Source organism: Mercurialis annua, linkage group LG7 (genome assembly GCF_937616625.2).
Source record: "Mercurialis annua linkage group LG7, ddMerAnnu1.2, whole genome shotgun sequence".
In the NCBI taxonomy this organism is placed as follows: Eukaryota; Viridiplantae; Streptophyta; class Magnoliopsida; order Malpighiales; family Euphorbiaceae; genus Mercurialis; species Mercurialis annua.
In genome coordinates, this window is record NC_065576.1 from 40,675,055 (window position 1) to 40,687,992 (window position 12,938).

Below are 12,938 nucleotides of genomic sequence, written 5' to 3' on the forward strand. Positions count from 1 at the left end.
TTACAATTAGATCAACTACAAAATTAAAATCTATACTAATTGACCATTGCTTACAAATTGAAAAATAATATCATTATTAAAAAAATATTAGTATTATTTTATACATTTAAATGTTATCATATATCACACATTACCATTTAAATTAGATTTGATTTCTAAATTTGATATTTTTCTACTTTTCATTAATTTTTTATTTTTTATCTTTAAATTTTAGAAAAAAAATAATTATTATTCTATTTTGATAAAAAAAAAGAACTGAAGCAAATCCCCAAAGTTCAGTTCGATTTGTATTTTTTTTTAAAATAATGATCAGTTTGAACATTTTTACTTCCATAACCAACCGAATTGCACACCCCTAATTGTATTTACATTACATATCGCCGCATCAAAGAGACGAAAAGGGCGGCAGTATTTTTCCGATCGTTACAGCAGCCATTCGGCAACGGACTGATTACAAATTTAAGATGTACTTCACTTTCCACTTTATCCTTTTAGTCACGAATCCAACAAAAAAAAAACATTAACAACAATATGTGAACAACCCAATGCTAGAGAAGGATGATGATGAAGCACACTAAAACTGAAAAATTTCAACAAACAAAACCACAACAAGCTCACATGAACACCACAGCTACTTTTCCCATATAGAAAGAAGCACACTAAAAATGAAAAATTTCAACCAGAAAATGTAGCTGATTCTCTGTAATGTACACTATCCGACCACAACTATATGAAAAAATATTTCCTGGGTAAAGAAAGAAAATCACTTCTAAAGCAGCTGTCTTTCACTTCAAAGGTTTGGCAATCATTCCTGAAATAAACACCACAGCATTTTTTACTGCGGCTTAATGCGCTTGCTAAAGGGTAAGCGGAGCCATACGGTCGCGAAGTTGTCAACAATCCCGGAACATATTGCCCTGAGCATATATTGATGAGTAAATCTTCCTTATGATGCAACAAGAAATTTTCATACGCGGCTGCAAATAGAGAGATTGCGACAACTGAGTTCAATATACACTGTTAACTCTGCTATTAAAAACTCTTCAGTTCCAGCAAATAAAATTGCAAATGTTGACGAGTAATTGAAAATTTCAAATCTAACTGAGCCTGTCCACCTTTTATGCTGGACGTATAGAGAAATTTACCTCGTTTACTCAAAAAGGAGCCTCAAGTGTTTCATCCCAAACGTCTGCACTTCCATTTGAAACATCCTCAACATCTTCTTCTTCCATTGAGAGCCTGATGTACTCCCTATGTGCAAAGCGATCCCACTCTGTCAATGATGGATCTTCACGTTCCTGCTCACATAAACTACACACATCAGATGATTACATACAGATGAGTGATATCAGCATCACTCATCAAACCTGCAATCGTGCGTCATTGCTGTTCCGATAAATTTCCTCTAAAATAAACTGAAAGAAACTATAGAAATTATTCAGGACATGGGAAAAATGGCTATTGCTATCAACAGCGTGATGGAGGCACTCAATGCCACATTATGCAATTTATGAAACAGAAGTACAAAAAGCACGCAAGGTCTCAAGGGATTAGTGGGCTTCATTGAGCAGAACAGCCACTGTACCTGACGAATTAAAAATAGATCGCGGCTTTCAAAGGCCATGAACTTATTGAGATTGAAAAGAATATTGAAGACATTCCCTGAGAGTTTGCTTCCTTTCAAGTCCTGCAGTGTGATGCAGTCTTCACTCTGCACATAAAATCACATTAGTAAAACAAATACAAACCAAATAGAAGATTGTGAATGAATAAATATGTTGTTACCTCTGGCGCGATCATATCAACTATTTGGCACAAGATATCCTCAAATAGCACCGCCTCGTGGGTAATGCATTCCATACGGTGCACCTGCTCCTCATAGAAGAATTGCAATTCATTGCGGGTCAAAATACCATTTGCATCCAAATCTATGCATTTGAACCTGAAAAGACAGCTTGCCGAGATAAGCATGTGCTGGCAACAGCGATGCAACAAGAAATAACAGTAAAGCTCACAAAGCAGCAATTAGGTGTTAGGCCCCCAAAAAAGGTTACAGCTCAATATTGTGAATAAATAATTGCTCTTTTTACGTCACAAACAGCACCATATCTATTTACGCAATATTTTACCTAACAGTGTCTAAAATTTTCTGCTAATTAAGTTAATTCATAGAAGTCTAGCTGGGAAAATTTGACTCAGGATGTGAATTTTAGAGCATTAAGCAACAACTATAACAAGGATTCAGGTAGATAAATCAAATGCACTGCTGGGATAATGAACTTTGTAAAATTTGTACTGGGTTAAAAATGCATCAAAATAAATGAAAAATAGAGCTTAATATCAGATAATATTGTATGCTGAAACAAGCTTAGGCAAAGGGAATTTAATTGATAAATCATGCACATATTTCTAGCATAATTCATACTGGCAAAAGCCTCACAAGTTGTAAAGTAAACCCAAGTTCTGACATTACTCTTCCAAGCTAAATATTGGGTTTCAACATCGATAGGCTTAATAAAAAAGAAGTCCACTATAATAATAGAACAAGCTTTCTTTAAACATTATAAAGTAATGAAAAGAGGTTAGTAGCGAATGTATTACCAAAATTCAAGACTAGGTTCAGATGATTTGTCCTCTTCTGCTAGCATAAAGTAAACAAAGTCTTCATAACCCATCTTTCCTTCGATGTTGCTAGTGAATTTTCTTGGCACCTGGCATGCAGTTAAAGCGTAAAATACAACAAAGATTTGCACCTTGATTAGGAGAAGTGTCACTCATACTTCAAAAACTTAAGTTGATTTGACTTGGATGTTGGAGGTAAAACAGAAGATGAAACCAACCAACCTGTGAAAATATTCTATCAACAATCTTGTAGGTAAGGGCATGATTGCTGTATCTGATGAGATTCTCCTTGTCTATTAAGAAATCATGGTCTGTATCTAGCTCCCAGAATTTGCAGTATATAACATAGAAATGTTCATAAGAGAAGTACCTGAAATGGAGGAAAACACTTAAAGTCATCCACGCCAATAATAACTAACTGAAGTATATTTTTCAAGTCCTGAAACAGGTCTTTTCATTAACCCCTTATCAATTAAGAAAAAAAAGGTCAAACATGGTACTCTTTAAAGAATGGTCTTGAGATACAATTATAGCATTAGAATGTCAAACATTAAGTTTGAGTTTTCGCAATAAATTGTCAAAAAAAAAATCCTTTGTACAGCTCCATCACTAAAGATACATGCTCACACATCAATAAAATCTATGTTTCACGAAACGGCGAAACGGCTTTTTCCAAAATATTGAAATCAGAAATGTGAGAAACATGTAAATTATAAAAATATAGAAATATATCTATAAATTTTAAAGATTATAAAATTTTATTTCAAAAGAAAAATTTCATGCAAACAAATTACTATAAATTTATGACAAATAATAAAACAAATCATTTGAATATAAATTAAATTTAAGTTCATGGCAAATAATAGCCTGAATTATAGAGATTGTATTTTTAAGAAAGAAATGTGATTTTTAATCTGTAGATTATGGGTAACGTGAATATCAAAGTTTGTGCTTAACTAATTAGATTTTTCAAAATTTATAAATAACTCTTTAGTTTTTTTTCTTCCAAGAAATAGGTATCTAATTTTCATTATTCAGTAGTTCCATATAAAATTTTAGGAATTCCGGAAACGGAAACATTTCCGAAACAGGGGAACGCAGCTTCCTTAAGGTTTCCGTGCATCATAGACGTGAATAAATAAGAGACTTGCTGCGCAGATAATTTGAGGTTGAACTCTACCAATTTTGCATATAAAAGCAGTGGCAATTGAATTGACAACTCCAACATACAAATTCATGTAATTAATCTGCTATTACCAACCGTATGACTTTGTTGATGTCCTCTTCCTCATCTACTTGCTGCATGGCAGAGATAAGATTACCACGCTTCAGCTCCCGAAGAGTAAGACGGCCATTACCTGATCTATTTATATAGTAGAAAATTCTGTATATGACAGTGTCAGCTGGAAAGAGAAATTAATCATTAATGGAAATAATTAAGTGAACAAACAATACAGATTTTGCAATGAACATAGAAAAGAAAATCACCAAAAATGCCTAAGAAATACAAACAACTATTAAACAACTCTTTTCTTTTTTGCAGAAGCATTGATTGCCTGACTGGTATATCTTCCCAAATCATGGCAAACTAATCCAAGGAAACAAGGCTACAGGCCATCAACATGATCAAATTTCAAACGTAGATATAAGTATCCTGAAGACTGATTATAACTCATGTACAGTGACGCAATAGAACATTACATTTTTTACCTAATTTACATCTGTTTCAAAATTGTTAACAGGATTCTATCACAAACAGGTCAAAGTCAGTCGACCATCTTGTTGGCAAACAACTATATGCTCAACTCACCTTCCCCCATGCATAATTTTCTTACTCAACTTCACCAAGTCCTAATCACCTTTGTTTTAGGTAGACAACGTGAAGTTTCCTTCTTCATTTCTATGATTCTATGTGTCATTCTCTTGTTTAGAAATCCGTCAAAATGTGTTTAGAGCAAGAATGTATCACCTAAGGATCCAACTAACCGCAAGCTCATATCACATCCACAAGATTTTATCATGCACTGTGATTTAAAGTGCATAAATATTTCCACGAGTTGAAGCAACAGATTATCTGAATTGACAAGAGTTCAGAATTCATTTTTTTTTTTCATATCTTACAGGCACTAGCATTCACTCAGTTAAGACATGTGTCCAGTAGTAAAGCAATAAAAATTGTCTGTCCCTTCCAATTCTTTTGATGTAAAAGCAAAAGTCTCATTTTAGGACATACAGAAGAAAGGTCTGATGGACTCATAACAAAGGAAATCTTTTTCAGTGAGCCAAAACAGCCATAGGCAGTGACTGATAGATTTGCATTTTCTTTTTCTTGTGATTCCCATTACATCTTGGACACTTAATTAGACAAGGTTTTATTTTTATAATTGGAACTGTGGCTTAAAAGAAAGATAAAACACCAATCAGCCAGGTGCTTACCATATCTTTCCTGAAATTCAGGTGTTGTCTGTAGGAATTCCAACCCCGAATGGGTTGCCAAAAGCTCTTGGAGAACAGGTTTGAAGTCAGCCTATACAAGAATACAAAGTAGAAAATGATGAGAAATACCAGTTGATGGTGACAACCAGCAATATGGTCATTTAGAAATTGTATTAACCTGGAAGCAAAATATAGCACGTCAACAAGAATATCCAAAGCTAACGGAGATTGCACCACAGACCTGAGTAAGGTATTTATTTTCTGGCTGCTTTAGAATATGAAATATGCAAGCTGCGACGTCCATAGAAAGCATATCGCCGTCCACCCAATATTTAATGAACTTATCCCTGCAAGAAAATTCCTTTTATGAGGATCTGAGAGAAAATTATCCAAAGCAGTTAATAACCATCATTTAATCAAGGCACAATGTAACTGTGTAACAGACAACAATATAAGCAAACTAGAATATCCATTCCCAAAAGCAGTTGGATATGTTCAATCGACAAATGGACACAAACCTCATATAACTAATTACCACATGCAAAACACTACTACAACACAGAATATGAAGTAAAAATATGACAAAATAATATTGACAAATCACAAACCCCAAAAGAGATGCTCGCTTTCCAACAAAACAGTTTTAAACAGGAAACTTACTGATTTAATAAAGGCTTAATGCCTTAAAAAATACCCCGACCTTTCGTCCCCTTTTCAATCCTACCCTGACGTTGAAAATTTGTCAATTTTACCCTATGCATTTTTTTTCATTTCAATTGTACCCTAAAGCATAAAAATGTTCTTTCTTTACTTAACAAAAGTTCAAAAAAATTTAAAATTATCAATTTAATATAAAAAGTTAATCTAATGCAAAAGGGGTCAATTTAGAGAATTTTTTTGAACTTTTGTCAAATAAAAAAAGGTCAATTTTATGTTTCAGGGTACAATTGAAATGAAAAAATGCAAAATAAGGTAAAATTGACTGATTTGCAATGTCAGGGTAGGATTGAAAAGGGGGTGAAAGGTCGGAGTTTTTTAAGACATTAGGCCTTTAATAAAAGTTCGAGCATTTCTTGGTGTTCTGGTCTATAGATCATATTACTAGCCTTCTGAGATTACTAACAAATACTAAAATATATAGAAACCGCAGACAGATTATTCATCACCGTGTTCCCAACATCAAACCTTCATAATTTTCATTATCAAAACAACCATTCAGGGCTCATTTGGTAAATGAAATGTAACATAGCTATTGCAGAGACAGGGGAGAGGTGAGCCATGCATTTGTATCCAGCCTTACCCTTGCAATTTTGCAAAGAGGCTGTTTGTATGCATTAATAAGTGGGACCAACATATAACCAGAGGAGCAGCATTACTGCTTCACTAAGGCTGGTCCTCATTACCAAAAGTTCAATATCAGTACCAACAGTCACTAAGTTGCAGTATACAAGTCAATTGTGTTGACAAGTCTTTTTATCCAATTGTGTCATCACCAGCCATGATATTGGTCAGAGAGAATATAAACTATTCTGGATAACTAAATGGTCCAAATCTGAGTGGTACCAGTTAACTCTATGCATTTTGGGCTCCAGAATTATCAAAGTTAAACTGAAAGGCAGATAATAAAATGGGTGTAAGAGTTGAAGTTCAAAGTTCAAACAAACAAAGAAGACAAACATTCTGCCAATTACTTGTGCTGTACTTCATAACAGTAAACCAAATACCAAAAAAGATGACTGCCAAATGCCATACAACAAAACATAAAAAACAATCTATATGAATGTTCCAGGAAATAACTGATTTGAAGTGCTACATAAATCAAAAAGATATAAACGAGCACCTACCTTGTCACTATCCCACTGCAATCAGTATCTATCTTCCTAAAAAGGGAAGAGGAGAAAAAAGATGGTAGCTTGCAAATTTCTTTTGTAAAGGATTTAAATTCTGCATAACAAAAGAAGAATTGTTATCCTATCTACAGACACTGTATTCCTCCTCATCTCCATCTTGGAATTCCAAAGAACATGAGATTGAAGTAAAATAATAAATCAAAGAAAAATAAAACAAATAAAATTTTGGTATAGGATTCGGGCACTGACCCTTTATCTGCAAGCCATCTAGATGACAACTGAAGAACTGATCAATTATTGGAAGAAATTGTTCTTTCAGTTCATTTGTTGGTGGACGACCATTTTGAAAATAGAACTGCAAACACATGAATATAAAAAACCTGAGAGCTTAACCTTTAGTCCTGAAAGAAGAATGAAAAAAATAACTAAAAATTCCCAATCCACTAATTGAATCTCAGCTACGATATTGTCTAACAACAGAAGTTGTTGGGAGTAGGTTAAAACCTGAGGTATGACTTCTCGTACTGGTTCGCGGGCAAATTTTAACGAAGAACCCAAGGAAGACGGGCTTGTCTTCTGCTTAGAAGTGCGTGGAGAACCACAGGAACTTCTTGGTGAAATCGGAGGTGTACTCCCAGCAGGAAACATGGACGATAACGAATTCCCCCCACCAACATTCAGAGTGGAAGACCCAACAATGTTAAGGGGATTGCCAACTTTTGCATCATCAATGAAGGATTTGACCTAGAGTCGAGCATAAAAGTTAAAAATAATATCAGATTCTAAAATGTTGGGACATTCCTTATTAGTACATCATGGGGAAATCACAAAACTAACAGACATCTAAGATACGGCGAAGCAATTTACAGTCATGGATACTTGGGATAAAATTAACAGTTCAAAGCTTTAATACAACACCGTCTGAAATACACATCGATTTTCTACTTATCAAACTAATTACTGACAATTTCTAACTAATAATTCACAGATAATCAAAAGAAACAACAATATTATACCAGTCGAGTCGTATCAGGAAGTGAAAGCCACTGAGAGAACAATTCCTCAGCAAGGTGAGGACTAGCTTTGAGTACAAATGGAGAAACTTCAGGAAGCTGCAACAGTTCAGTATTCAAATAAGAAGCATCTTGATTACCACCAGCACCACCAGTAGTATCAATTTCCATGATATCTAGTTTCAAGAAATGAAACCCTAATTTCTGGTAATTCCTCAAAGTCAAATGCTAAACGTTATAACACCACAATTTTACCTTCAAGAAAATAATCCACTCATATTATACAAATTCTCTCACTTATTTTCTGTTCTTGAACTAATAGAAATCTAGATGAAAGCTCAAGAACAAGTACTGAACTATTATCTTTAAACCCAAGAAAACCGTAGGAGTATTAGCTTTGATAGTATGACTAATAGGTTTGAGGTTTTTTTAGTTCAGTTGGAAGATGAGAAGTTCGGCGGTATATTTGTTACTCCGGCTGCCGGAATCCGGTAGAGATTGATAACAATGATGAAGGAATTGAAATGGAGAGAGAAGGAGAAGGTGGGTAAGGCGGGGGAAAGTTAGGGATAAACAGAGACAAACGTGTCTCTTTCGGTTTTTGTATTTGCTATGCCTAATTGCCTTGGCCAAGAGCCGCTTACGAACCATAACCGGCCTCAAACCAGATTAAACTTGAAATCAGACCAGAACCTAAACCGAAACCGCAGATTTTTCGAAAATTAGAGCATTTTTTCATAAAGAGATGATGGATACCAAACCCTGTCATAACTATAATGGAACCGAGTCGCACGAAATGCACCCTCTGATAGAATATCAGTTCTCGCCCAAACTACAAAAATCCAACTATATCGGTTGATGAATCAATGAGACTCACCATATCCGAAGGTTAAAGAAAGAATCATCTAAATTCTCAAGATAAGCGAGAATACCCGAAGATTCGGAGAAAACGCGTCGCCTGAGTGATCCATCCAAAGACTGAATCTACGGAATATCTTTCTTATTTGGATACAAACTCTAACTTAGAAAGATAAACTTATTTAAGAAGATATAATGAGACTTTTTCTTAAATAAAGAATCTCTCTCTTGAATAAGGAATCTCTTTCTTATTCAATTTCAAATCCTACTAAATAGAAACCATTTTTCTATTCAAAGTCTATCGGGTATTCTCTCAACTACTATATAAATAGATTGAGGTATGCCTAACAGCACGATTACATCCATATACTCAAAACGTCGCTTAAGCCTAAAACGACCGTCCGGCTAGCATCTACCATGTTTTGCAGGTTGCAAACCGTCACAGAAGGCAGACTCCATCAGTTGGCGCCGTCTATGGAAAAAAGCTTGAACACTTCGGACTAGAAGTCTCTTTTTTCTGAACTGAAAAACAAATTTCTCACTGAAGGAATGACTTCTGACGGATTAAACTTCAAAAATAAGCAAATTAGCACGCAACACTACCCACCGGAGAAAAACAAAAGACGCAAGAACCCAGAAGATTGTCGCTAGTGACCTTCGACGATGATGATTTTGGGAGGATCAATCAGGCCCATAATGATGCTCTGATTGTAGCTATGATAACCGAACATTGGAACGTGGAAAAGATATTAATTGATGAAGGAAGCGCGATTAACCTAATGACGAGGAAAGCTTACGAAAGTCTTGGAAGAGTCGCCGCAGAACTGAAAAGAAACACCATCTCAGTAACAGAATTCGGCGGATTTCCCATCATACCCATGGAAACAATCATACTTGATGTGAAACTGGAAAGAGAAAGGAAAGATAAAGAATTACCGACGCGATTCGGCATCATAGATATCAATCTACCATATAATGTGATAATGGAGAGACCATTCCTCTACGACTCGACCGCAATAACGAGCATAAAAGCCCTCACAATGAAGATACCCACGAAAACAGAAATCGTCACAATCAAAGGAAGCCAGACCACCGCAAAAAAGTGTTACGGCAAGTCAGTACAAGAGTCCTTCAAAACAATGCTAATCGAAGAAATCTTGAACCATGACATAGAAGAAAAAGAAAGCGCCCCCAAAGGCGAGATGGAAAAACTAGAGCTAAATGAGGAGAAGAAGATGAACCTGTGAGTGGACATAGACCCCAAACATGAAGAAATTGTGGCAATGCTGAAAAGGAATATCGAAACATTCGCCTCAAAAGTCTCAGAAATCGTGGGGAATAGATCCACATATCATAACTCACGAATTGAGTGTGGCGAAAGGGGCGAACCCCGTGAGACAAAAGAGAAAATTCTCCGAAAAAAAAAATAGACGATGAAGTCGAAAAACTAAAAAAAGTCGGGTTATCATGTTGTTATCATAACATTATCATATAAATATCATAACACATTATCATCTCGGTATCATATGATAATATTATGATAACAATATGATAATGTTATGAACGAATGATCACTTTACCCCCTGAACTTGACACAAAGTATCAAAAACGTCCAAATTAGCAAAACAGGATCATTTTTACTGTGAACTTATCAAATTTGGTACAAAAACCACCCTACCCACTCTCACCTAAGAAACCTAAGAGAGTGAGATACACTTTCCAGCTGTAGGTGGTTTTTAATGGCAATCAAGAAGGGGTTGACCCGGGGGACTTGCCCCCTAAGGTTTAAAATGATCCTAATTTTTTAACTCATTTTAGATTAATACCTAATAATTAAAAGAAACAAATAAATCCTTTTTATTTTAAAACATTATATATCAAATTAATGTCAATTAAAAATATAGAGAATCATTTTGTATTTTTTACAAAAAAAATCAATTTTTAAAAAAAAATTTCCTCCGGCGAGGAACAACAACTCTTGCTCGCCTGAAGATCAAGGAGCAGATCAGCTCCTGGTTAACGACCCGCCGCGCGGTGGGTTGTTCAAAACAGATTTGACGGAGGGTCTGTTGTTTACAGACCCGACGGTGGGTCTGTTGTTAACAGACCCACTAGAGTCTGTTGGTGGGTCTGTTAACAACAGACCCATCGGCGGCGGGTCAAGAACAGACCCGCCGATGGGTATGTTCTCCTTCAACAGATTAGTCGGAAAATTTTCCGGCCAATCTGTTGAAGGAAGCAAAAAAAATTGAAATTTTTTTTGGGGAAAAGATTCAAAAAGATCTCTAACTTTATTTATTTTAATCAAAATTTAATTAGAATTAATTAGTATTTAGGTGTGATTAATTAGTATTAATTATGATTTTTATTAAATTCACTCTCCAATTAAATGCCACGTCAGCACTGAGGGGGATTTTGATCCGGTTTTGCCAAGTTCAGGGTAAAAGTGATCTAGTTTTCGCAATTTGAACGTTTTTGATACTTTGTGCCAAATTCAGGGGGTAAAATTATCCTTCATTCATAATGTTATAATAACGATATGATAATCAAACATTATTTTTTGCAAAAAATATTTTTCCTGCAGTGCTATGATAACGATATGATAATATAGTAATATTTACATGATAATAAGACACTTTTTTTTTTTACAGATGATCTTTTTTTGTAGAAAATTGTTTTTTCAACTGAAAATTGTTTTTTTTTTTGCAGATTTTTAGATCTAAAAACTGAAGAAGAAGAAATCAGATCAATTTTTAGGTTTAAAAGTCAAAATAAATCGTAAAAATTACTACGAGCTAAGAAAAAATTGATAAAATTAAATATGAAAAAACGGTGGAGCGAGGGCGGACGAGGATGGAGCGAGGGCGGGAGAAATAATGAAAAAGAAGAGAATAAAAATAGAGAAGAAAGAAAAAAAAAACAGAAAAAATAGAACAAAAAAAGATAGAGAGGAGAATAGAGGAAAGAATGAGAAGAAGTAACACGTGGCGGTTAGGATAAATATGTTTAGAGTATTGATGGAGCCTGCCTTCTGAACCGGTGAATGAGACCTGCAAAACAGGGTAGAAGCTAACCGGACGGTGGTTGTCTAATTAACTCTCCGATGCTAAAGTCAGTTTAGAGCTTTGAGCAGCGTTTTTAGTACATGAATGTAATTGTGTTTCTAGGCATACCTCATGTTCCTTTTATAGTAGATGAATGCATACCTTGTAGAGTTATAGTAGGCAAGTGAATCATATTTTGTAGGAATTCACCCTGATTTAACGTGATCTACCTTATTCAGACATGAGTTCTATTTAGGAACGTCTTCCTAAATAGTCCCGTCTTCCTAAGATAGAGCTTATCTTTCCAAGTTGGAGATTGTGTCCAAATAGGAAGATACTTCGAGACATCATAGTAGATTTGGCGATCTGTCTGAATCCTGGATTAACGCGCTTTGGGCGGATCCTAAGGGATTCGGTCTTCGTCTTATTGAATGATACTTCGGAGGATCCTATGGATTCGGCCGTCTTCCTCATATATTCAGATCTTTCATTAGGAGTCCGATATCACCTGAAACTGGATCTCCTGTGACTCGGCTCCATTGTAATTAGTGTAGGATTCGGTATCCATCAAGTATGAATTAATAAAAAATAGGGATTATAATAATAAAACATGTTTTGAAGTAAAAATAATAAGACTTAATTGCAACAAAAATCACCATTTTTTTTTGGTATTTAACATATACTTTTTTCTGAACAAAGGCAACGCGCCCCCTAAACTTGTGTCACGGGGTTATCTAATCCAATTTATACCTTTTTAAGCAACTAACCCAAAACTCTTCATTTTCGGGTCAAGTAACCCCATAATTGTATTTTCAAAACGCGTAAAATACAAATCGGAGGTGAGGGATGCAAAAAAATAATTAGATACTTTCCTAATTGTTGCGATATAATTATCCTAAATTTGTTTTTTAAAATAAAAATATAAATTATGGGATTATTTGACCCAAAAACGAAGAGTTTTGGGGTTATTTGCTCAAAAAAGTATAAATTGGGCTACATGACCCCGTATCACAAGTTTAGGGGGCGCGTTGACCCTTTGTTTCTTTTTTTCTTAACATATTTAACATTAACTTTTATTTTCTGACATATTCATCCATGGTTGCGTTTTCTTTGAA

General features: G+C 34.9%; 1 protein-coding gene across 2 annotated transcripts; it reads right to left on the reverse strand.

The window, feature by feature from the left end:
• Positions 1-549: 549 nt before the first annotated feature.
• LOC126656318 (serine/threonine protein phosphatase 2A regulatory subunit B''alpha) lies at positions 550-8,528 on the reverse strand. 2 transcript variants are annotated; one of them, XM_050350857.2, is made up of 13 exons: positions 7,925-8,528; positions 7,413-7,652; positions 7,158-7,263; positions 6,903-7,002; positions 5,300-5,405; positions 5,059-5,149; positions 3,884-4,025; positions 2,845-2,992; positions 2,602-2,711; positions 1,786-1,942; positions 1,586-1,711; positions 1,146-1,298; positions 550-977 (listed from the first exon to the last, which is right to left on the reverse strand). In XM_050350857.2, exons 1-12 carry the CDS (start codon positions 8,090-8,092, stop codon positions 1,155-1,157), a joined length of 1,638 nt encoding a protein of 545 aa, XP_050206814.1. In that variant the 5' UTR covers positions 8,093-8,528; the 3' UTR covers positions 550-977; positions 1,146-1,154. The 2 variants fall into 2 exon arrangements, with proteins under 2 accessions (XP_050206814.1, XP_050206815.1); XM_050350858.2 differs by lacking the exon at positions 7,925-8,528 and having other exon boundaries at positions 615-977; positions 7,158-7,309; positions 7,413-7,517.
• Between the last annotated feature and the right edge of the window lie 4,410 nt (positions 8,529-12,938).